The sequence below is a fragment of the Hypanus sabinus genome, chromosome 8 (assembly GCF_030144855.1).
Source record: "Hypanus sabinus isolate sHypSab1 chromosome 8, sHypSab1.hap1, whole genome shotgun sequence".
NCBI classification, from domain to species: Eukaryota; Metazoa; Chordata; class Chondrichthyes; order Myliobatiformes; family Dasyatidae; genus Hypanus; species Hypanus sabinus.
Window position 1 is genome coordinate 84,021,242 of NC_082713.1, and position 27,167 is coordinate 84,048,408.

The following is a 27,167-nucleotide window of genomic DNA, read 5'->3' on the forward strand; positions in this document are numbered from 1 at the left end:
AACAGCACAGTATTGTTATATTCAGGTGGAAGGGACAAGGACACAATGGAACAAAGAGAGAGGTATGAAGGAAGTCAGCCAGAGACTAGAAAATCTACCACAACTTATCACATTGTGATATTTCTATAATGAAATATGTATATAGCCTTTTTACTATTCATCTTTTAAGCAAGATGGTATTTTATTAAAAGTATATAGGATAAACATACAGTAATTGCAATGGTCTTTGCATGTAGTCAAAAACAAGCTCATGGTGAATTGCTGAATGATTTTGATGTGTCTACTTTCCTATATCAACAAATGCCATAAAATACAGCTGCTTATTGACTGACACGAGAAATTCTGCAGACGCTGGAAATCCAGAGCAAGAAACTCAAAATGCTGGGGAAGCTCAGTAGGTCGGGCAGCATCTATGGAAATGAAGGAGGGTGTTGGCCTGAAATGCCGACTGTTTATTCATTTCCATAGATGCCACCTGACCTGCTGAGTTCCTCTAGCATTTTGTGTTTGTTACTAATTCACTGAGGCTCCATTAATTCCACCTCCATTGACCAAATGTATTCTGTCATTCCAAAAGTTGCCAAAAAGATGGGAAAGTAACAAGTTCAAATAGAATATAGCAAATAAATTGGTTGCACTTTGACTGCAGGCATGATTTCTGTTTTGGTTGTCATAGCAATGAATTAGCAGGGAAACAATAGCTCCAAAATTCAACACGATGATGCTCATTCTTTGGGCCCCGCTGATGTTGATTTGGTTCCAATTTACAAACCAGTGCATCCAGGATAAATCATACCAGGTGCTATATGTGTAAAGAGATTAGTGCATCAAAACTATTGTCTGCAGGTAGGAGGGTGAGTAGACAGATCATAATTTTAACCTGTGTGCAATGTGCACAGTGCTGTTAAACTGGATCTTTACACTGGAGTTTAGCTGAGTGCTCTTTCTGTACCAGGGTGAGAATCACATCAACAGTATTAACAGGGATCAGCAGTTACTTTCAGGTCAAGTGCTGACCTGATTCCATTTGAGTGTTTCTGTCACTCTTCAAAGCCCTGGTACAATCCAATGATCTGTAATGTTGCCGTGTAATGTTGATGCGAATTGATGGGTGAGCCAGGTACCAAAAATCTTTATCTTGGCTCCAAGTTTTAGCAAACCATTAAGAGGCATTACCCTTAATATACAGTAGGGCGAATGAGCAGAGCGTGGACAGAAGAAATCATTGGGCTGGAAGAAACAGAAAGCAGAGGCTGAAGGATTGTGAGAAAGGCACATTCACACGGGAATATCAGGAAGCAACTTTTGAAGTTGGGCCTCAGTGAGAAGCAGGGTCCCAACACTAATCTGGACTGAGATTCTCAGCCATAATTGCAACAACAGAAGTGGCGGGGGGCCGGGGGAAGAACACATTACAGTCACCATGGCTGAGAAACTTTATTATGATGAGCTCTCCTTGGCAGACATGGAGATGTCTGTATTACCCAACAGTGTGTTATCCACTTCCATTAGAACAGACACAATTTCACAGGCACAAGTAGTCCAAAATCTCACATCATCTTTACTATAGACAACTGCAGAGTGTCCTTTGCCTAAATGAACACCTGACACAAAGTAGTAAATTTATAAATCAAAACCCTAACCAGTTACTCGTGCGCACTGGTGATTTCCTCCATTTAGCCTGTTTATATCTCTACACTCTACCACCTCTGCAACTGTAACACAGCTGGTGGGAGGCTGCTGGGGTTTGCAGGTGGCCTCCCAGGTCAGGTAGTAATTGAGATTAATGATCCATTTTCCGACTGCTACTCCACGCTGTGCCTGGATTCACTGATGTCAGGTGCTGTCAGAGATCCTAGTGCAGTGATCCCAAGAGGGAAGGACAAAGTAATGTGCAGCAAAGCCACTGAGACTGCCCTTTCTTTTTTTTTACAGAAATCTTAGGGATCTGTTGGAGAAAGGACCAAGCTTCTACTGAAGTGCTGGGACTTGGGTTGAATCACCGAGACCTTGAAGTGTAACAGTTAGTGCCACACTTTACATGCCAGCTGTAAGATTGGTTTTCCTATCACTCCACCTTCTGAGCCTATGTTAGGTACACCTCATGGAGATATAGATCATCTCTCCTTCTCTTCATCCCCTGCACCCTATTTGCTAGTGTAGCAGGGAGCCAGCTTCTCCCCTGTACTGATGTCAATCAAATGACCATATTGATGTATAAATTCATCTTGTTCACTAATGTTTTCTGGGGAGGAAACCTGTCCCCTTTCTCCAACTGACTTATTGGTTAATTCCTGAATCACCGAAGAGTGATGACTCTTAAGTACCCACTAAACAGGTCAAACAACAACTTCATTGAGTCCTGACCATTACACCTGATGGACACCTGGCATAGACCTACATGCTGAAGTCATTCATGGCACCCTCCCAGTCAAACCTGTAAATTTCTTGTCACTAACATCATGCGGGTTTGTATTAGGAGAGGTGTCTCATTGACTATTCAGGTGACAGCATACTTACAGAATCAGGATCAGAAACAGTGCTATAGGTTCCTCCATCACAGTCCCAGGGAATGTCCTTTCAAATCAGGAATAAAGGCAGGGAGGAGTACATCTGGAGAGCTCAACATTGGTGTCAGACCTATTTAAGTCACATATAGCGTCCGGACAAACACTGCTAAGGCAAACTCCCTCTGATTACCATCTGCTGTCCTCTCTCAGTGGATGAATCAGTGCTCTACCATGCTGGCCAACTCTGAAGGCAACAAGGTTTCAGAATATACTCCAGGCTGTGAACTTCAGTGTCTGCTGCCGATTGGATTGATAACACCTACACTACCTGGACTGTAAGAAAGGGTCTACTTGACCTTGTCCTCACCTGTCTACCTGTGGCATCTGCCCTTGGCACCAGTGGGAGATGTACCTGTTGTTCACTCCTATGGAGACAACTGTTTCATTTTCTGAGGTGACACGTGAGGGCAACTGTGTGGAGATACAAGCATGCTGAAAGAAGTAGGCCCACAACACATCTGGGCTCCAAACTGGGCATCCATAAAGCACAATGGACCATCAGCAGAGGCAGAAATATATATCAGCACAAAGTGAGAGATATATCTCAGTTTATCTTTGCTATCAAGCTGAGAGATCCAACTCTAGACCAATGAGGAATGCGAAGAAATTGGCTTAGAGCAACCTAATAAGGCAGAAGGGTGAGGGACGGGGTGGTAAGCCTGGTGAAGCTGCCACAACAGCAAAAATAGCACAGAACAGGCAGAATATGCTGCCATATTTATTGTTAATGGTGGTGGACAATTAAACAGCTACTAGGAAGAATATACAAGATCATTCTTGTTCTCCAAGGCAGTGGGGCACAGTATGCAAATAATGAAGAATAAAGCACTCCAAAACCAGCTGTACCTCCACCCAAACTGGTCAACTACATTTAAAAATACTAATGCCTATCTGAAAAAGTGGGAAATAGTCCAGGTACGGTATGTGCTGATCACAAAAAGGAAGACCTATCCATTTGGGTCAATTACTGCCAGTCTCCTCTCAATCTTACATACAGGAAGTGATGTAAAAATGATTATGTACAGGAAGTGATATAAAAAACAGCCTACATACAGGAAGCGATGCTTATACACAGTGAGGCCTGAACACTTCCCACCTGCCATCCATAGGATATCAAACTTAACTACTGAAACTAAAGGTCAAATAATCATTTCACTAAGTCTTTGGAAGTGATGCTCATACAAAATAAACTGCACCTCTTGAGGCCAGAACAATAGTGTTGTGTTTACATAACTGGATTAGTATCTAAAGACGTCGGCCATTCATGGGCGGCTAGTAGGGTTGCTGCCTCACGGGTCCAACAACTTGGGGTTCAATTCTGAGCTCTGGAGCTGTCTGCATGGCACTTGGCCTGGATTGATAGGTGACAAGTAACATTTGCACCACACATGCCAGGCAATTATGACACCGTGTGAGAAAATCTAGCCATCCGCTCTTACATTCAACGGCATTACCATCACTGAATCCCACCGACCTAGTGCAGCAATATACATAGCATGGTTACAAGAATAAGTCAGAAGCTAGGACTCCTGTGATGGGCAGTTCATTTCCTAACTCACCAAATCCACGAGGCTCAAATCAGGAGTTCAAAAGAATACTCTGCACTTGTCTGGAATTCCATTTCAATAACACTCAGGAAGCTCAGTACTAAACAGCCCATTTGATAGGTACCCCATTCATTCGATCCACTACCAAGGCACTTTGTTCGAGATCTCCAGAAGGCACTCCAGCACCTCAGCCCCTTCCAAACCCACAATGTCTATGAGCTAGAAGGACAAGGACAGCAAATACATGGGAAGGCTCCCATACAGAAGTTGCCCTCCAAATCACGTACTATTCTGGTTTGATTCTATATTGCTACTGCTAACCAGTCACTTAGTCAAAATCCTGGATCTCACTCTCTCCCTCCCTATCAGCATTGTGGGTATACCCCCCTCACAAAGATTGCAGTAGTTTGCAGAGGAAGCCACCACCACCTTCTCAAAGGCAATTAAATGCAGGCTCAGCCTGCAGCACCCACATCCCATGAGAGAGGCTAAAAACGCAATTCACATGTGAAGGAATGTAACAAAGCTGCTGAGAGCTGTGGACTCTGCCCAGTACATCACAGCATCCCTCCCCACCATCCAGAATATCTACAGAATGTGCTGTCTTAGAAGCCAAATGCATCATCAGAGATCCCCACCATCAGGCCGTTTCATCTTCCCACAGCTACCAACAGGCAGGAGATTACAACAGTCAGAAATCCCACAGCACCACTTTCATGAAAAGTGACTTCTCTGCAACAAAAACAACATACACTCTTGTGATTTACCACATACTTACTCACTATTTAACTAATGCTTGCTTCCAGACATTTAGAAGTTGAGTTCCTCCTGCAATGGTGGTAGTATTTGGTGGTATTTCCAGCTGAGTCATTGCCTGGAAATTCATGGCAAACTCTAAGACAAATGATCCTCTGTTGGTGTAGAGTGCTGAAATGTTTGGACTTCTACCCCTGTAATTTGTTACAGCATCAGCTGTAATATTCCTTTCTGGTGCTGTGGCTGTGGTAACTCTTGTTAGAAACTAACAAGAAGAGAGTTTGCACTGTGCAAACAAGATAATGCCAGGTAATGAGCTACAGACAGCAAAAGATGCAAAAGAAAACTGTCACTTCAGCACTAGAGGCCATAAACACAAGATTGTCACTAATCACTCCTGCAGGAAATTCAACAGCAACTTCAACTGCGAACTGGGAGAAGGTCATGCTGTGATTGACAGGAGGCCATGCTGTGATTGACAGGAGGTCATGCTGTGATTGACAGGAAGCCTTGATGTGGTCTGCGGGAGGTCTTGGCACGTTTAATGAGACGAGGTCTCAGACCTGAGATGTGCATTTAAAATAGAAGCCTGTTTCCTTCCTGAAGACAGGACCAAACTGAAAAGTGATATCATGAGAAAAAAAACGGAATCGGTCTCCCCTTTCTTGCGTTACATTCCCTGTCATTTTCTGGCAGTAGCTTAAAAAATGAGTCAGTTATCATGTACCATCAAAATAATAAAGTGTGGGTGTTTCTTGGATCTTTCACTTTCATCGGTCAGTTTCTTATGGATATTACACATAATGATAAGATTATCAGTTTCAGGAAGTATTTTATTTATGATCATCCTCACTGACAATTTACTTTGTCTCTGCCAAGACCCTCATAGAGAAAGAAGCTAGGTAACTTGTAAGAATCTCGTCATGAGTACAGTGAGCTGTTACTATTTTCTGTTTATTTATGTTGCACACTACAGCGAGCTTTATTATTTACTGTTTATTTATGCTGCACTCTACTGTACATGCACTTTGAATTATATTGCATTTGATTAACTTATTTATGGTAATATTTAATTTTATGGGCTGTGTGAAGTCAATTCCGTGGGTGTACCGTGGTCCAGAGGAACATTGTTTCATTTGGTTGTATATATGTTCAGTCAGATGATAATAAACTTGAATCTGAATTTAACTTTAATTTGAACTTGTTTTGAAACATCATTAGTCAAAGAGCTACTCTCAAAACACTGGAGGAACTCAGCAGGTCAGGCAGAATCAACCTTTGTTAAGTTGTTTGATAACAAAATAACTTGGGCTTTGTCTTGATTTGTTGAGTTAATAGAAGTGTGGCAACGTACAATTATTGCTACTTGTTCATTCAAAATATAAACATTAAGTTAAATGTATCTCTAATTACACTTTATTATCTAAGCAAATTCTCATGAAAGGATAACAATTTCTGCAAGGAGATAAGAATGCAAGTAGCAAATATTAAGTGGTATTTGAGTGAACTTGACATTGTAAATAAAGAAATGTAGAATTTGGATGATGAACAATGTACACTGGTTTGCATTTTATTGAGTTTGCTACAGTCTGAGTCTAACAATATCACTATTCATGATATGTCATATCGCTTATTCCTGAAAAACTTACGAAATTGTGTAAAATATAAAAGTGAAATAGAATTTGTGTGGTTTACGGCCAGAAATAAGTGCTGGACTAGCACTTGAGTTACCAGTGCAACTCTCCATACGCTGCTGTGCAAAAATCAAGAAGATCTCATGATTGTTAGAGTTTGGGTCTGTTGCGGCTGCTCAGGCCACTGGATGCTTCAGGCCGCAAACTGGACACTCTGGAAAGTGTAGACTTTGGCGGAGTCGAATGGGCAGAGCTATGGCGGAGCTAAAGGGCAGCTTTTCAAGCTGATCTGTAGAAACAGCTTAATTTCTAACTTTAATGTCTCTTTTATCCCGTTTCAACTTGGGTGGGTCCTACGTTGACATATAGCTGCACTCAAACTGCGGTTCTTAACAGTGAAGGTTCTTGCTCTCGGCTCTCACCATCTGGCTGTTTATTGATATCAGAAGACAAGCATGCCTTCGGGGTTCCAAGGCTTTGGATGCTGTGACTGAGCTGATTTTATGCTGGTGTCACCATTTTCAGGAGAAAATGGAATATCAGGAACAGCAGATGTCTCTGTACTCAGTGAACCGCTCTCTCTCTTTCTCTGATTGGTGGGGTAGGGTTTGCTGCCGTATCTCAAGTCAGAGAACTCCAAAAAAGCAACTTGGCAGACTTTAACACAGTAAATCAGCGAGTTGTTTTGTTTTTATTGGTCTCCCCTCTCACTGTGTGACACCTTTTTACCCCTTTGTCAGGGCAAATGAGAGCCTGTGGCATGGTGAATTGACTGGGTGAACGAATATTTTTTCTGTACCGCAGATTGTGATCTCTCTTGGGGACTTTGCTATTGCTTGCTTCATGAGTGGTGAAGCAAGCAGGGGAAGGGAATGTTGATGCTTTGCTGCTGCTTGTGTGTGGGAGGAGGGGAGGTATGGGGGCATCGGGGTTCTAATATTTCTACTGTCACTCATTCTTTGGACCACTCCTGTTTTCATGGATGTCTGTGAGGAGCAAGAATTTCAGGTTCTACGTTGTATACATACTCTGATATTAAATGGAACTATTGAACGATTGGAAAATCATTGAGGATAGAGGCAGGGTGGAGAGGAAAACAGGTCCTCCACTTTACTTACAAGCATATATGAGTCCAAATCAATGGGCTACACGACAAGAAGGAGATTCTGAATGCTTCAGGGACCAGGAAGCTTGTAAGACTCACCAGAAGAAGAGTCCGGTTGGAAGTGCTCATGGTCTTTTCCTCAAGGAGTAAGACCACCTGCACAATGTGGAAGAAATATTACGTTCTCGCAAGATATGTATGTCAGGATGATCTGCACCTCTCTCCCCACCTACAGAAGAGAGATCATGATCAGGAGGTGACTGTGTTCTTTAAATGAGGAGGCATTTCATCTAAAAATACAGAAATGTTGTTGGAAACCATTATGGTAATTGGGCAAGAATAACTCCATTGTGTGGAAGAACAAGTTAAGCTGTAGGCAGGATGAGGGATTTTTACACATTTTCTGGACTCCTTTATCTTTTTTTTGGTGTCATACGTTGGTGGTGAGGTGTGTTGCAAGCTACTTGCCTGGGGGTGCAGGATTTTCTCCGTTCCTTCGGAGTAGCATCTTTCTATTAGTGAGTCTCTTGTATCCTAAAGAGCTGTGTTCCCCTCTTCTGCTCAGCTGGGAGAAAAGATCCTATTGCAAACACAATCTGGTAGCTATCTTCATATCACTGACACGATTTTAAACTTCCTGTCCTGTCAAAATAGGACTGAGCTGTAGCCTCTGTTGAGATTGTGACTGAGACAGGGATGTGGAGGAGACAGAGATCAGGCAGTGTGGATGGATAGCAAGGGGTGCTTGATTCAAGGCCTTGTGGACATGGTGTCTGGAGTCTGTGCCTCAGCTCCATGTTTAAAGACCTGAGATGTGGATGGGTGCCAAAGTATTGAGCTCACCCAGGACAGTGCTTCCTGGGATCAGAGGTGAGCAGGAGGCATGAGAGGACATGAGGGTTGGTCAGTCAGTGCATATGGAGTTTGAGCCTGAAGTTTGCGGTTCTGTGAATGGATAGCCTGGTGTTGATACCAAGGACTGGAGTCCAAAGGTTGATCATAAGTCTAGAAGCCAGAACCCAATGGCTGAATCCTGGAGACCAGAGATTAGAAACCTGTCCTCGGATTGGAGGCCTGTCCATGTGTGGATGTGGGTGGGAGGGAGTGAGGGAAGGGGCTTGTTTTGCTGGTGCTCTGATGCTTGTGAGCATTGTGGGCATGTCTGTTGGCTGTTAACACAAACAACACATTTCAGGATCTGTTTTGATGTACATGTGATATATAAATCATATCAGAATACAATTATTTTGTTCCTGCTTTGCCTCAAGCTTTGCTTTATGGATCTTATGGTCATGGACAGCAGATGCCGAAATCTCCAGAAATGCTCAGTCTGGATTGAACAGGACAATGTACAGTTAGCTCTTCTGTTGAAGACCTGGGACTTTTCGTCTATTATTCTTGTACATGCCCTGTTCTTGGATTGATGCTCTGCAGCTGCCATTGTGGAATATGTTGCAAGGAAGAAGAAGATAACATTTTTGCCCCAGGACCCACCTCTTCTTCTGAAGCTCACCACCTGGTGTCCAGTGATGTAAACTCTAGAGGATGAAGTGGTCAATATGCTTCATGGAAGCATGGTGCTCATGTTGATGGAATTCTTCTCATGGTCATGGTCCGTGTCAAATTACACGGGAGAACATGCATTTTGTTATGGAAAGGTTTGGATTATTGGATGAAATCCCTTTGGGGCCTTGAGTTCTATCAATTTCTGCCGGTGCTTGTGATGCCAGAAAAGCAGGCAAATCTCTGTACCCAGTTCCTCAGTGGGATCAAATCAGATGATATCGCTTTCTCATGAACACCTTGTTTGAAGATCTCTTGTAGTATTGGACTTCTTGGACTTCACGAGCCATGGCAGCAAATTGCTGTGACTGCTTGGAGAGATCATGTGGGAAGGAAATTAAGAGCCAATGTGGAATTGAGCTCCATGGAGAGAGCAGTGTAGGCACAAGACCATATTTGAAGGCCATGGCAGGAAGTCACATATCTCAGTGAAAAAAACCTTGGAGAACTTGAATGCACTGTCCATCTAGGAAATCTAAAGAGAATGTGGTGGGTAGGGTTTCTCCCAAGGGCAATATTTTTATACTGCCCTGATGTCTACAACACATGCAGACGTATCAGCCAGTGCCATGGGGTTGCTACAGGAATGCACGGCTGCCAGTGTTATTTCTATTGTTGACTCCATGGAATGTGTACCTTAGCAGCTAGACCTCAGAAAAAGCACCTCACCCTCTACCTGCAACCATCAAGTATCTGGATGGTCCGATGCAGGGCTGCCTGAAGGGATTCAACATTCAGCTTGGGTTCATCCATGATTAAAAGTGACACTTCAGCCGTTACTCAAGTTCACTGTTTGCAAAAGCTCTGCATTTCAATGCATCTAAATTAGCAATGTGACACCAGAAACGGTGACAAAGCCTGTAAATGCAGAGATGAATGCATCATTAATAACAAAATGATACTGCTACAGAAGAATTCCATTACGCAGGATATTTAGCCTTAATTTATAAACCAAAATACTGGGAACAGTAAACTTGCACAGAAGTAAAGACTTTTCACTGATTCAGATCTCACTTTTTGGAAAGCCATGAAAAGGCCCAGCTGTTAGAATCCAGGAAGTGAAAAGCACCAAAATGATATTTAACCTCCCAATGTGTAACCGCAGTTACTCTTAAAGAGTCTTTTGGAAAGAGAGTCATAATCATAGAGCATGACAGCACAGAAACAGGCCTCTCATCCCATCCAGTTCATGCTGAACCGTTATTCTGCCTTGTCCTATGACCTGCACGTTCTCCATAGCTCTCCAAATCCCTCCCACCCATGTACTTATCCAAACATCTCTTAATTGTTGAAATCAAACCAGCACCCATCATTTCTGCTGGCAGCTCATTCCACGTTCTCACCCACCCATTGAGTGAAGAAGTTCCCACTCACATTCCCCTTAAATATTAATTAATTTAGAGATACATCATGGAGCAGGCCCTTCTGCCACCAACAAGCCCAGACTAAACCTTTGTCACCAGACAATTTACAATGACCGATTAACTTACTAATCTGTACGTCTTTAGACTCTGGGAGGAAACTGGAGCACACAGAGGGAACTCACACATTCCAAGGGGAGGACATAGGAACTCCTTACAGAACTCTGATCTCTGATGTCCTGAGCTGTAATAGCCTTGCACTAACTGTTACACTATTGTGGCACCCCACGGTATTTTACCTTATTTCACCTACCATCCTTAACCTGTGACTTCTAGTTCTAGTCTCAGTAGAAAAATGCTTGCATTTACCCTATCTATAGCTGTCATAATTTTGTATACTTCTATCATATCTCCCCTCGTTCTCCTACACTCAAGGGAATAACATCCTAACTTTTAGTCAACTTTTCTCTAAAACTCAGGTCCTCAAGTCCTGACAGCATTCGTGCAAATTTTCTCTGTATTCTTTCCAACTTATTGAGATGTTTCCCATGGGTAGGTGACTAGAACTGCACACAATACTCCAAATTTGATCTCAGCAATGTCTAATACAATTTCAACATAACATCCCAAATCCTGTACTCAATATTTTGATTTATGAAAACCAATGTACCAAAAGTTTTCCTAACAACCCTGTCTACCTAAGAAGCCACTTCCATTGAATTATGCATCTGTATTCCCAGATTCCTCTGTTCCATTGCAACCCTCAGTACCATACCGACCCGATCACCATGTAAACCTTACTCTGGGTTATCTTTCCAAATTGTAAAACCTCACCTTTGTCTACACTAAATTCCATCTGCCATTTTTCAACCCACTTTTCTAGCTGGTCCAGATCCTGCTGAAAGTTGTGATAGTTTTATTCACTGTTCACTGTGCCTCGAATCTTGGTGTTATCCAAAAATTTACTGACCCAGTTTATTGCATTACCATCCAGATCGCTGATACAGATGACAAATAATGATGGACCAAGTTCCAATCCCTGCAGTATGCCACTAGTCACAGGCCTCCAGTCAGAGAAACAGCCCTCTCCTACTGCTCTTTGGCTTCTCCTGCAACACCAATGTTGTATCCATTTTACTACCCCATCCTGATTCCTAAACAGCTAAACCTTCTTGACCAGCCCCCAATCTGGAATTTGTTAAAAGCCTTGCTAAAGTCCATGTAGACAACATCCACCACCTTTCCTTCTTCAATTTTCCTGGTAACCTCCTAACAAAATTCTATGAATGTGTTCTACCACACACAAATCCATGTTGACTATCCATGATCAGGCCCTGAGAGAGGGAAATCGGATGCTCTCTCAGCTTATCTCCTTACCTGCCCATCACTTTCCTCTGGTGCTCCTCCCCTTTCCCTTTCTTTCATGGCCTTCTGAACTCTCCTATCAGATTCCTCCTTCTCCAGGCCTTTATCTCTTTCACCAGTTGACTTCCCAGCTCTTTACTTCACACCCCCCCCTTCCTCCCGTGTTCACTTATCATCTACTACGCTGTACTCCTTCCTCCCCTCCCCGCACATTCTGACTCTGACGTTTCATCATTTTTCTTCAGTGCTGATGAAGGGTCTCGGCCCTGAAACATTGATTGTTTGCTCTTTGCCATAGATGCCGCCTGGCCTGCTGAGTTCCTCCAGTTGCTTGTATTTCCAGTGTCTGGAGGTTTTCTCTTGTTTGTGATTAGCTATCCTCCAGTTCTCTGGCACCTCACCCATGATTAAGATTGTTTTAAGTATCTTTGTCAGGGCCCCTGCAATTTCTGTACTAGCCTCCCACCTTGTTAGGCCCTGGACATTTATCCACCTTCATTTGCCCCAAAATAGCAAGCAGCCCTTCTTCTGTAATCTGTAAACGGTCCATGACCCCACTACAGTTTTGCCTCAGTTGTATTGACTCTGTGTCCATCTCCTGAGTAAATACAGATGTAGAAAATCCATTTAAGAGCTCCCTCATCTCTTCTGGTTCCTGCATATCTGACCATGTGGATCTTCAAGTGGTCCAGCTTTGTCCCTTACTATCCTTTTGCTCTGAATTTATCAGTAGCATCCATATAACCATATAACAATCACAGCACGGAAACAGGCCATCTTGGCCCTCCTAGTCCGTGCCGAACCCTTAATCTCACCTAGTCCCACCTACCCACACTCAGCCCATAACCCTCCACTCCTTTCCTGTCCATATACCTATCCAATTTTACCTTAAATGACACATCTGAACTGGCCTCTACTACTTCTACAGGAAGCTCATTCCACACAGCTATCACTCTTTGAGTAAAGAAATACCCCCTCGTGTTTCCCTTAAACTTCTGCCCCCTAACTCTCAAATCATGTCCTCTAGTTTGAATCTCCCCTACTCTCAATGGAAACAGTTCACGTCAACTCTATCTATCCCTCTCAAAATTTTAAATACCTCGATCAAATCCCCCCTCAACCTTCTACGCTCCAATGAATAGAGACCTAACTTGTTCAACCTTTCTCTGTAACTTAATTGCTGAAACCCAGGTAACATCTTAGTAAATCGTCTCTGCACTCTCTCTAATTTATTGATATCTTTCCTATAATTCGGTGACCAGAACTGCACACAATATTCCAAATTTGGCCTTACCAATGCCTTGTACAACTTTAGCATTACATCCCAACTTCTGTACTCAATGCTTTGATTTATAAAGGCCAGCGTTCCAAAAGCCCTCTTCACCACCCTATCTACATGAGACTCCACTTTCAGGGAACTATGCACAGTTATTCCTAGATCTCTCTGTTCCTCTGCATTCCTCAATGCCCTACCATTTACTCTGTATGTTCTATTTGGATTATTCCTGCCAAAATGTAGAACCTCACACTTCTCAGCATTAAACTCCATCTGCCAACGTTCCGCCCATTCTTCTAACCGGCATAAATCTCCCTGCAAGCTTTGAAAATCCACCTCATTATCCACAACACCTCTTACCTTAGTATCATCGGCATACTTACTAATCCAATTTACCACCCCATCATCCAGATCATTTATGTATATTACAAACAACATTGGGCCCAAAACAGATCCCTGAGGCACCCCGCTAGTCACCGGCCTCTATCCCGATAAACAATTATCCACCACTACTCTCTGACATCTCCCATCTAGCCACTGTTGAATCCATTTTATTACTCCAGCATTAATACCTAATGACTGAACCTTCTTAACTAACCTTCCATGTGGAACTTTGTCAAAGGCTTTGCTGAAGTCCATATAGACTACATCCACTGCCTTACCCTCGTCAACATTCCTCGTAACTTCTTCAAAAAATTCAATAAGGTTTGTCAAACATGACCTTCCACGCACAAATCCATGCTGGCTACTTCTAATCAGATCCCGTCTATCCAGATAATTATAAATGCTATCTCTAAGAATACTTTCCATTAATTTACCCACCACTGATGTCAAACTGACAGGTCTATAATTGCTAGGCTTCCTTCTAGAACCCTTTTTAAACAATGGAACCACATGAGCAATACGCCAATCCTCCGGCACAATCCCCGTTTCTAATGACATATTAAAGATCTCCGTCAGAGCTCCTGCTATTTCTACACAAACTTCCCTCAAGGTCCTGGGGAATATCCTGTCAGGACCCGGAGATTTATCCACTTTTAAATTTCTTAAAAGCGCCAGTACCTCCACCTCTTTAATTGTCATAGGTTCCATAACTTCCTTACTTGTTTCCCACACCTTAGACAATTCAATATCCTTCTCCTTAGTGAATACCGAAGTGAAGAAATCATTCAAAATCTCTCCCATCTCCTTCGGTTCCACACATAGCTGACCACTCTGATTCTCTAAGGGGCCAATTTTATCCCTCACTATCCTCTTGCTTTTAATATAACTGTAGAAACCTTTCGGATTTACTTTCACCTTATTTGCCAAACCAACCTCGTATCTTCTTTTAGCTTTTCTAATCTCTTTCTTAAGATTCCTTTTACATTCTTTATATTCCTCGAGCAATTCCTTTACTCCATGCTGCCTATATCTATTATAGACATCCCTCTTTTTCTGAACCAAATTTCTAATATCCCTTGAAAACCATGGTGCTCTCAAACCTTTAACCTTTCCTTTCACCCTAACAGGAACATAAAGATTCTGTACCCTCATAATTTCACCCTTAAATGACCTCCATTTCTCTATTACATCCTTCCCATAAAACAACTTGACCCAATCCACTCTCTCTAAATCCCTTTGCATCCCCTCAAAGTTAGCCTTTCTCCAATCAAAAATCTCAACTCTAGGTCCAGTCCTGTCCTTCTCCATAATTATATTGAAGCTAATGCTATTGTGATCACTGGACCCGAAGTGCTCCCCAACATATACATCTGTCAGCTGACCTATCGCATTCCCTAACAGGAGATCCAACATTGCCCCATCTCTAGTCGGTACTTCTATGTATTGTTGCAAAAAACTATCCTGCACACATTTCACAAACTCTAAACCATCCAGCCCTTTTACAGAATGAGCTTCCCAGTCTACATGTGGAAAATTAAAATCTCCCACAATCACCACCTTGTGTTTACTACAAATATCTGCTATCTCCTTACACATTTGCTCTTCCAACTCACGCGCCCCATTAGGTGGCCTATAATACACTCCTATCAGTGTTACTGCACCTTTCCCATTCTTCAATTCCACCCAAATGGTCTCTCCTCTAATCTATCCTTCCAAAGCACCGCCATAAGATTTTCTCGGACAAGCAATGCAACACCTCCTCCTCTGGCCCCTCCTACTCTATCACACCTGAAGCAACTAAATCCAGGAATATTTAGTTGCCAATCACACCCTTCCTGCAAACATGTTTCACTAATAGCTACAACATCATAATTCCAGGTATCAATCCACGCTTTAAGCTCATCCACCTTTCTTACAATGCTCCTAGCATTAAAATAGATACATTTAAGATACTCTCCATCTCCTCCTCTCTTTCCATCCCTAACAATGCATTCAAATTTATTATCCTTTTCTTTCTTCTCCCCTACATCTTTGGGCTGAGCGCATCCCTTCTCCATCACCTGCCTTTCCTCCCTCACACACTGTCTATTTACTTGCTCCACTGGTGAACTAACCTCCTCTCCCATAGTCTCCTCAAATAGTCTCCCGCCCCCCCCCCCATCTTACTAGTTTAAAGTCTGCCCTGTAGCCCTAGCAAACCTCCCCGCTAGGATATTGGTCCCCCCACGATTCAAGTGTAACCCGTCCTTCTTGAACAGGTCACTCCTGCCCCAGAAGAGGTCCCAATGATCCAGAAACTTGAATCCCTGCTCCCTGCTCCAATCCCACAGCCACGCATTCATCCTCCACCTAATTCTATTCCTACTCTCACTGTCGCGTGGCACAGGCAGTAATCCCGAGATTACTACCTTTGCGGTCCTTCTTCTTAACTGCCTTCCTAACTCCCTATACTCTCGTTTCAGGACCTCTTCCCCTTTCCTTCCTATGTCATTGGTACCTACATGTACCACGACCTCTGGCTCTTCACCCTCCCACTTCAGGTTATCTTGGACGCGATCAGAAACGTCCCGAACCCTGGCACCAGGGAGGCAAATTACCATCCAGGACTCCCAGTCACCTCCACAGAAATGCCTGTCTGAGCCCCTGACTATTGAGTCCCCTATTACTATGGACCTCTTTCTTCTAACCCTACCCTTCTGAGCTACAGGGCCGTCCTCTGTGCCGGAGGCTCGGCCACTGTCACTCCCACCAGGTAGGCTGTCCCCCCCAACAGTACTCAAACATGAGTACTTATTGTCAAGGGGTACAGCCACTGGGGTACTCTCTAGTACCTGCCTCTTCCCCTTCCTGACTGTAACCCACCTATCTGCCTCCCGTGGTCCCGGAGTGACCACCTGCCTGTAACTCCTCTCTATCACCTCCTCACTCTCCCTGACCAGGCGAAGGTCATCGAGCTGCAGCTCCAGTTCCCTAACTCGGTCCCTCAGGAGCTGCAGTTCGGCGCACCTGGCGCAGATGTGGACGTCCGGGAGGCTCGGAGACTCCAGGATCTCCCACATCCGACACCGAGAACAATAAGCTGCCCTCACACTCATACCTCCCAAATAACTGAAAATACAAGAACTAAAAGATAAGCCTACTGTGCCCTCTTCCGCCTAAGCCCTCTGAGCCCAAGCCCTACACTCTGCGCCCGGCGCACTCCGCTTCCCGCTTCTTAAGGCGGCGTTCTTTATATATCTTCCCTCCTTCCCGGGCCTCCTTCACGTGCCTGCGCAGTCCCGCCTCTCAGAACTCCGATCTGAGAAGCAATTGGACAATATGAAAATGGCCGCCGCCGCACTTCCCCTCAAGCCTCGCTGTCCTCTTCCAAAAGAGAACTACACCTTGTCTTTACCAGAACAAATTCATGCCTTTTTTTAGCCCTCCAGATTTCCTTTTTAAGTGTTCTTTTGCATTTCTTAAATCAGATTTAAAGAATTTAGTTAATCTATCAACTTGATGAAACTTTGTTAAAATATCTGTTTTTTTCCATTTAATGTTTTGATAACATTTTGTTCAAGAGACAGAAAAATACTAAAATGTAATTTGCACATTTATTATTGAATCTATGAGTCATAAATCAGATGTTGTGACATGTACAGATGTATTTCAATGACTAAAATTTTCAAGAATGATATACAGAGAATAGCTTTCATAAGCCTCACCTTCCTCATTGTTGTCGTGCCTTGTCTATCAATGCCAGCACTTGCATACCTGTAGAAAAACAAATATGCCATTTTAGAGCTTTTGTTCTGGAGAGCAGAAAGCCAGCCTCCTGCAGTTTCAACTGAAGGAAGGATTTGTTACCTTAATTATACTCGAAGGCATCAATGTATTCATTTACTTCAAGTTTAGGTCACAAAAATGGTAATTACTGTGGCCCATGTTTTTATCCTTCAAAAATAAGATAACTATAATTTGAGAGGGAATTAAATAATCCAAAGGAATTTTAAAGAATACTCTTCCCCTTTGAAAGGCCTGGAAAGAAAACAGAGAGAAACTGCAGGACTGAGTCAAAGAATTCATCAATTTCTTTGGTCATCACCGTGGCAGCTCTCAGCCTTTTCTGAATAAGTGTGTTTTCATCAAGTCTTTTCAATCACTTCCAATCTTGAGCAAAGATCTTAACCCTACAACATGTACAAACAAGCTGGATGAACTCAGCAGGTCGGGCAGCATCCATTGAAATGAGCAGTCAACGTTTCGGGCCGAGACCCTTCATCGGTACTGAAGAAGGAGGGGGCAGGAGCCCCATAAAGAAGGAAGGGGGAGGGTGGAAGGTGCCAGGTGAAAAACCAATCAGAGGAAAGATCAAGGGGTGGGGGAGGGGAAGCGGGGGGGGGGGATAGGCAGGAGAGGTGAAGAAGGAATCTAAGAGGAAAGCACTATGGATAGTAGAAGAAGGCAGAATCATGAGAGAGGTGATAGGTGAAGAGGAGACAGAGTGTAAGTGGGATGGGGGAAGGGAGAGGGAGGGAATTACCAGAAGTTGGAGAACTTAACCCTAAGTGCCTGACTTCTGGTTCTCCATGGGTGTTCCCTGACGTCGTGACAGTTTTCCGTTTCTACTGCTTTTATTTTATGAATTATTCAGGGAATCCTTTTCTACAGTTGCTGACAAGCCATAATACTAGATGTTCAAAGATAATGTCTTTAAAGTTGCAGGCTCTCACACTTTCAGTACAACTACTATCGAGACCACTCCTTTGCACCCATGACCGTGCTCCTGCTTATGCCACCAGCTCCATCATTAAATTTGTAGATGACACCACAGTGACTGGATTAATTACAAATAACAACAAAGCAGCATACAAAGAGAAGGTGCAGAAGCTCTCTGAATGGTGCAATAGCCATAATCTTTCGGTCAACATAAAAAAAACAAAGAAATAATTATCGATTTCGGAAATCAAGAAGAAAGAACAAGCTCCAATGCTCATAAAGAGTGAAGCAGTAGAATGGATCTCCAGCTTTAAGGGGATTTAAGGGTCATCACAGAGGAGCTCCCTTGCACCACCGACACCTCTTTGATAGTGGGAAAGACTCAGCAGCATGTATACTATATTAGGAATTTAAAGAGGGCAAATCTGCCCCAAAACCTGCTGGCAAACCCTTATGGATGTGTAATTGAGTAGATACTGGTTGTTACAGTATGGCATCAACAAGATCAACCAGAAAGCACTTCAATGGGTGATCAGGACTTCACAGAAGATCACTGGGACACAACTGCCAGACAGAGAAACCATCGACAACTGTGGGCTTGCAAAATGGTGATGGGCTTTACCCACCTCAGTAACCACCTGGCAGATACAGAACCATCTCTGCACAGACATCCAGACAGAAAAGCAGCTTTTTCCCCAGGGCTGTCCTACAACTGCACAATGACCCCTCTCACCCATAGTCCATAGGTATTATGGACAGTCTCAAAGTGCAACACATGGGCATAATTCCCGATGCTACTTTACATTTAAGTGTTGTATTTTATAACATGGACAAGTGCAATACTTGAATCAGGCAGCTACTTTTTCTTGTAATTTTGGAATAACTTGTTTCTAATTCAGCTGTAACTCAGATGTCACTCTAAATATCTCCAATGTTATTTGAAATGTAGTCGTTGTGTTTGTAGTAATTGAATTGGCAGTATGCTGTTTTACACTGAGTGGAGTAGTACTGCTATCTCGTTGTTTTCAGCATTGACAATAAAGTAACTTACTAACTCGCTGGTTTAAAATTCTGGTACTAAGACCAATGTGCCAGAAGTTATAAGTTAAGCTTAAATTGTTCTGAACTACGATGAACTTTAATGGTAAGAAGTCTCATGAACAGGATTGCAAAGCTCCAGTGAGTATGAAACCTCAAGTATGGTTTTTCTCTTACACTCACTTGCATAATTAATATGCTGTGTGATAGCTGAATCCCATCTTGTGAGACCTTGGTCGAGGCTTTCATGTGCATTTCAGAGATGGAGGGTTCTATAGTGCACATTTGGAACTCGTGCTGCTCCGACCACACCACTGGACAGTCTTTGCATTGGGACAAGAAGGTAAGGGTGTTGAGAAATCAAGGGTATAATTCCAGGTAACTGGCTTAGATAAAGCCAGATGTGAAAATATTATACAACTGAGAAGTAGTAAAAATAAATGATTTTTAGGTTGGTGGGTATTTGGAATGCAATGCCAAAGGAGATGATAGAAATGAAAAAAAAAAACTTTCAAAAGACAATTGGAGAAGTAGGAAATGTTTAGAACATGGACCAAGTGCAGGCGAATGGGACTAGCTCAAGAAGGCACCATGTATGCTCAAGGGAAAATTTATTTCAAATTTATGGCTAATGTTTTTTTGAAATTACACATAAAATTAATATACAGCTGTACTATGATTCAAGATTCAAGATCATTTAATGTCATTACTTGTAAGCAAGTGTAAAAGAACAAAATAATTGTTACTCTAGATCCAATGGAACACAAAACAACACAAAAGATAAAGAACACAGTAATAACAAAAACACAATAAATATAAATACTTAAGATGGGTGATATAGATAGACTGATGATAAAGTGATGCGAGGCTGTACGTAAGGTCCCGACAGGAAACAAGTCATAGGAGCAGAACCCAGCCACTCTTCCCTTTGGGTCTGCTCTGCCATTCCATCATGGCTGATTAATTATCCCTCTCAGTCTCATTCTCTTGTCTTCTCCCGTAACCCTTGACACCCTGATTAATCAAGAATTTATCAACCTCTGCTTTAGATATGCTTAGTGACACGGCCTCCGCAGTTGTCCTTGACAATGAATTCCACAGATTCACCACCTTCTAGCTAAAGAAATTCCTCCTCAACCCTGTTCTAAATGGGCGGCCCTCTACTCCAAGACTCCCACATTGTAGGAAACATCCTCTCCACATCTGCTCCGTCTAGGCCTTTCAACATTTGCTAGGTATCAATGAGATGCCCCCTCATTCTTCTAAACTCCAGCAAGTAATCAAAATCAGAATCAGGTTTATTATCACCAGCATGTGATATGGAATTTGTTAACTTAGCAGCAGCAGTTCAATGCAATACATAATCTAGCAGAGAGAAAAATAAATAAATAAACAATTAGTTCAATTATGTCTGTTGAATAGATTAAAAACGTGCAAAAACAGAAATACTGTATATTAAAAAAAAGTGAGGTAGTGTCCAAAGATTCAATGTCCATTTAGGAACCAGATGGCAGAGGGGAAGAAGCTGTTTCTGAATTGCTGAGTGTGTGTCTTCAGGCTTCTGTACCTCCGACCTGATGAGAAAAGTGAAAAAGGGCATGCCCTGGGTGCTGGAGGTCCTTCATAACGGATACTGCCTTTCTGAGACTACCTGTGATGTCACTTTCAAGGAATTATGGATCATTATTTTCAGATTCCCTCTGTTCTACCCCACTCCTCAGTGCCCTGTCTCTCACCTTGAATCTGGTGACCTGCCCTGGTTGGTCCTCTCAAATTGCAAAACTTCATATTCGTGTACCTAAATTCCATCTGCCATTTTCAACTCATTCAACAGTGAGAAAAGGGCATGCCTTGAGTGCTGGGGGCCCTTAATAATGGATGCTGTTTCCTTTCTGAGACACCGCTCCCTAAAGATGTCCTGGTTACTTTGTAGGCTAGTGTCCAAGATGGAGCTGACTAGATTTACAACCTTCTGCAGTTTCTTTCAGTCCTGTGCAGTAGGCTCCTCCATACCAGACAGTGATGCAGACTGCTGGAATGCTTTCCATGGTACACGTATTGAAGCTTTTGAGTGTATTTGTTGACATGCCAAATCGCTTCAAACTCCTAATAAAGTATAGCCACTGTCTTGCCTTCTTTATAACTGCATCGATATGTTGGGACCAGGTTAGATCCTCAAAGATCTTGACACCCAGGAACTTGAAGCTGCTAACTCTCTCCACTTCTGATCCCTCTATGAGGATTGGTACGTGTTCCTTCATCTTATCCTTCCTGAAGTCCACAATCAACTCTTTTGTCTTACTGACATTGAGTGCCAGGTTGTTGCTGTGGCACCATTCCATTAGTTAGCATATCGTCACCACCGGAGATTCTACCAACAATGGCTGTATTGTCAGCAAATTTATAGATGGTATTTGAATAATGCCTAGCCATACAGTCATGTGTATATAGAGAGTAGAGCAGTGGGCTAAGCACACACCCCTGAGGTGCGCCAGTGTTGATGGTCAGCGAGGAGGATATGTTATCACCAATCTGCACAGTTCGTGGTCTTCCGGTTAGGAAGTCGAGGATCCAATTGCAGAGGGAGGCACAGAGGCCCAGGTTCTGCAATTTCTCAATCAGGATTGTGGGAATGACGTTATTAAATGCTGAGCTACAGTCGATGAACATCCTGACATAGGTGCTTGTGTTGTCAGGTGGTCTAAAACCTTGTGGAGATCCATTGAAATGGCGTCTGCTGTTGACCCATTGTAGTGATAGGCAAATTGCAATGGGTCCAGGTCCTTGCTGAGGCAGGAAGTTCAGTCTAGTCTTAACCAACCTCTCAAAGCATTTCATTACTGTCGATGTGAGCGCTACCGGGCAATAATTATTAAGGCAAACCACATTATTCTTCTTATGCACTGGTATAATTGTTGCCTTTTTGAAGCAAGTGGGAACTTCCACCCGTAGCAGTGAGAGGTTGAAAATGTCCTTGAATGCTCCCATTAATTGGTTTGCACAGGTTTTCAGAGCCTTAACAGGTACTCCATCTGGACCTTCCACCTTGTGAGGGTTCACCCTCTTTAAAGACAGTCTAACATCGGCCTCTGAGACAGAGGTCACAGGGTCATCAGGTGCAGCAGGGATCGTTACAGCTGTAGTTGTGTTCTCCATTTCAAAGCAGGCATAGAAGTAAAAGCCCACGGCCATCAAATGCTCCTCATACATTAATCCTTTCCTCCCCGGACATATGTTCTTATGAAAATACTCCAGATTTTCTCCAATACCACCTCATCTTTTTTAGATAATGGGCTCAAAACTGCTCACAATACTCCAGCTGCAGTCTGACCATTGACTTATAAAGCCTCAGCATTACATCGTACTCTTATATTCTAGTCCTCACAAAATAAATGCTAACATTGCATTTGCTTTCCTTGCCACCAACTCAACTTGCAGGTTAACTTTTAGGGACCCCCCTTCGTCTATCCTATCTGTGATTTCGTCAAAGGATTCCAACAGATTTAGCAGGAAGATTTCCCTTTAAGGAAACCTTGCTGACTTTGGTCTATTTTATCAAGTGCTTCTAAGTACCCTGAAACATCATCCTTAATAATGGACTCCAATATTTTCTCAACCACTGAAATCAGGCTGACTGGTATATAATTTTCTTTCAACCACCTACCTCCCTTCTTAAAGTGTCAACTGATATTTTCAATTTTCAACTCATCCGGAACCATTCTAGAATCTAGTGATTCTTGAAAGATCATAACTAATGCTTCCACAATCAGTTCAGCTACCTCTTTCAGAATCTTGGGTATTGGTTCACCTAGTCTAGGTAACTTATCTACTTTCATATCTTTCACCTTCCCAAGCACCTTCTCCTTAGTAGTAGAAACTACACTCACACTCTCAAATTTCCAGCATAATCTGTGTCTTCCATAGTGAAGACTGATGCAAAATAGTTATCAAGTTCATCCACTATTTCTTTGTCCCCCATTACTACCTTTCCAGTGGGCCAATATCCACTCTCCTGCTTGTCTTTTACTCTTTATATATTTGGAAAAAATACTTCTGATATCCTTTTTTATATTATTGTGTAGTTTACCTTCATATTTCATCATTTCTCTCCTTATTGCTTTCTTCGTTCCCTTCTATTAATTTTTAAAAGCTTCCTAATCCTCTAACTTCTCACTAATTTTTGCTATATTGCACGCCACATCTTTTGTTTTTATGCCCTTTTTTCACTTCCCCTGTCAGACACAGTTGTCTCATCCTCTCCTTAAAATACTTCTCCATCTTTGGGATGTATCTGTCCTGCACCTTCCAAGTTGCCCCCAAAATCTCCAGCCATTGCTGTTCTGCTGTCATCCCTGATAGTGTCCCTTTCCAATCATTTTTGACCATTTTGTCACTCATGCCTCTGTAATTTCCTTTACTCCACTGACTTTGTTTTATCCCTCTCAAACTGTAGGGTGAATTCTATCATACTACGTTCACTGCTTCCTAAGGATTCCTTTACCTTTAGCTCCTTAACCAAATTGGGTTCCTTACACAATTCCAAATCTAGAATTGCCTTTCCTGTAGTGGGCTCAAAAGAAAGCCATCTTGTAGGCATTCTACAAATTCCCTCTCTTGTGATCCAGCACCAACCTAATTTTCCCAATCTACCTGCACATTGAAATCCCTCATGGCTATCATAACTGTCCTTATTATATGCCTTCTGTATCTGTGGTTGTAATTTATATCTAAAACCCTGGTGTGTATGTATCTCCCATCAGGATCTTTTTGCCCTTGCTGTTTCTTAACTCTACTCACAAGGGTGCTGTATCTTCTGATCCTATGTCAACTCTTTACAAGGATTTGATTGAATTTCTTACTAACAAAGCCACCCACCCATTCTGCCTACCTGCCCATCCTTCTGATACAATAAACATCCTTGGATATTAAGTTCCCAACAATGATCTTCTTTCAGTCACAACTCAGTGATGCCCTCAATGTCATATCTACCAATCTCTAACTGCGCTACAAAGTCATTAAAAAGTCTTTGGAGCATAGAAGGTTGAGGAGGGACTTGATAAAGGTATTTAAAATTATGAGGGGGATAGATAGAGTTGACGTGGATAGGCTTTTTCCATTGAGAGTAGGGGAGATTCAAACAAGAGGACATGAGTTGAGAGGGGGCAAAAGTTTAAGAGTAACCCGAGGGGGAATTCCTTTACTCAGAGAGTGGTAGCTGTGTGGAACGAGCTTCCAGTAGAACTGGTAGAGGCAGGTAGGTATTGTCATTTAAAGTAAAATTGGATAGGTATAAAGACAGGAAAGGAATGGAGCATTATGGGCTGAGTGTGGGCCAGTGGGACTAGGTGAGAGTAAACGTTCGGCACTGACTAGAAAGGCTGAGATGGCCTATTTCCGTGCTGTAGTTGTTACATGGTTATATGGTTATTAAACTTATTCTGTACACTGCTTCCATTCTAAGTAATACCTTCAGTCCTGCATTCACCAGCCTTTTCAATTTTGTCCCTATGTTACACTTCAACTCATCCCTCTGACCGCAATTTTGTCCTATCATCTGCCCATCCTTCCTCACAGTCTCATGACACAATGCATTGACTTGTGTACTAATTGTCCTATCCTCTGCCCCATCACTCCATTTCCCATCCCCCTGATAAATTAGGTTAAACTCTCTCCAAGAGCTCTAACTAACCTGCCCACAAATATATTGGTTCCCCCTTAAGGTCAGGTATAAAATGTTCTTTTAGTACAGGTCATACTTTCCCCAGAAGAGATGCCAATGATCCAGAAATCTGAAACTGTGCCCCTGCATCACTTCTTCAGCCACTCATTCTTCTACTGTGATCCTATTCCTGCCGTAAGTAGCACATGGTACTGGGAATAATTCAGATATTACTACCTTGGAGGTCCCACTCCACCCTCTACCCTAACCCCCTCTGCTCACAGTGCAGGACCCCTTCCCCCTTTCTACCCATGCTATTGGTGCCAATGTGCACCACAACCTCTGGCTGCTCACTCTCTCTCTTGAGAACCTTCTGCAACAGCTCTGAGTCATCCTGGACCCAAGCACTTGGGAGGCAGCAGACCACCTCTTTCGCAGCCACAGGACCTCCTGTACATCACCCTAACAATCGCCTGACTATACCCTTCCCTGTTGAACCTCAGAACTGGCCAGAGTGTCACTGGCCTGGCTGCTGCTGCTGAGCCCTGACAGGTCATACCCCCCAGTAGTATCCACAGGGGTATACTTGTTGCTGAGGGGTATGGCCATGGGGAAATCTGCACTGACAGTTTATTACTATTGCTTCTCCAGGTGGTCACCCATCTACTATATGAAGCCTGCACTCTGGCTGTGACCACCTCAGTAGAAGAGTCCCTATGAGGGTTTCAACCTCCTGGACGTTCCTGAGTAAATCCAGTTCCAGCTCCAGCTCTTTGACCTTGTCAGTCGGGACATGAAGTTGGGTACACTTCCTGCAGATATAGTCATCAGGGGCACTGTCAGCTACCCTGAAATTCCACATCTCACAGGAGGAGCATTCTGCTGCAGTACTGTGCAAAGGTCTGAGGCATATGTAGATACAGCAAGGGTGCCTAAGGCTTTGCACAGTACTTTATTTGTCAACATGGAAAGGAGAGCAAGTTTGTAAATCTGGCGGGAGCAAAGGATGTTGGGAATGGTGAGGGTGGGGAACCATGGGAAGTGTGGGGGACAGGTGGCAGAGAAGGAGTGGCCAGGAGGGGGATGGCACTAGTGCAGACACACCCAGCCCTGAGGTAAGGTCATTTGATTCCAAACAGTTATTTTTTTGATTACAGAATGTGCCTCAGAATCTTCCTGCTCCTCCCCTCTTCCTTCCCATTTTCCCAACCATAAATCCCTTCCCTATGCCTCCTTCCCACTCCCAGTCCACAATAGAGACCCATATCAGAAGCAGGTTTATTATCACTCACATTTGTCATGGAATTTGTTTTTTTTTGTGTGGCAGGAGTACAGTGTAATCTATAAAATTACTACAGTACTGTGCAAAAGTCTTAGGCACCCTAGCTATATATATTTACCTAAAACTTTTTAAACCTCATGTAGCCTCACCAATGAACAAAAATGATAAAGTAGTGGTGAAGTTAGTTGATGAGCCTTACTGCTTGGAGAAAGTATCTGTTTTTGAGTCTGGCGGTCCTGGCTTGGATGCTAAGTAGCCTCCTCCCTAATGGACAGTGTGGGTGGAATCCTTAGTGATGTTACTGGCCCATTTCTGGCACCTTTCTGTATATACGTCCTTGATGGTGGGTGGCCTGGTCTGGTGATGCGTTGGGCAGTTTTGACTATCTGCTGAAAAGCTTTCCTGTCTGCCGCACTGAAGTTTCTGTCCCAAGCAGTGATGCAGCTTGTCAGGATGATGTGAGTATGGATGTAGAAAGTTCAGCTCTCTTCAGCCTCCCCAGAAAGTGCAAGTTTGATGGACTTTCTTTACTGCATAAGATGTGTTCTGCAACACTGAGAGTTGTGTGAGATGTGCACTCCCACTTGCAGTTTTACAGTTTCCAATGTAAAGGGTGATGTGAATGGCGTGAGTGAAGCTGACAACCATCTGCTTTGTCTTTAAGGAAGAGGTTGTTTGCCTGGCACCAGACCTTGAGTTCTTGCACCCCTCTGAAGGCCATCTCATCACTGTTGGTGGTGATCCTCATCACTGTTGGTGGTGATCCTCATCACTGTTGGTGGTGATCCTCATCAATGTTGCGTCATCGGTAAACTCGATAATGCGATTGGCCGTGCAGTCACATATGAGCAGGGTGTACAGCAGTGGGCTCAGTGTGCAGTCCTGGGGGTGGTGGAGGGACCTGTGTTGAGGATGCTAGGGAGGGTGAA

General features: G+C 43.1%; 1 protein-coding gene across 1 annotated transcript in view; it reads right to left on the reverse strand.

Annotated features, from left to right (window-relative positions):
- Positions 1-27,167, reverse strand: part of si:ch211-26b3.4 (connector enhancer of kinase suppressor of ras 2) — a 911,874-nt gene that overhangs the window by 88,980 nt on the left and 795,727 nt on the right. The window contains exon 14 of the mRNA XM_059977444.1: positions 17,266-17,314. Coding sequence (XP_059833427.1) covers positions 17,266-17,314 — 49 coding nt within the window. The remainder of the gene's footprint in view (positions 1-17,265; positions 17,315-27,167) is intronic.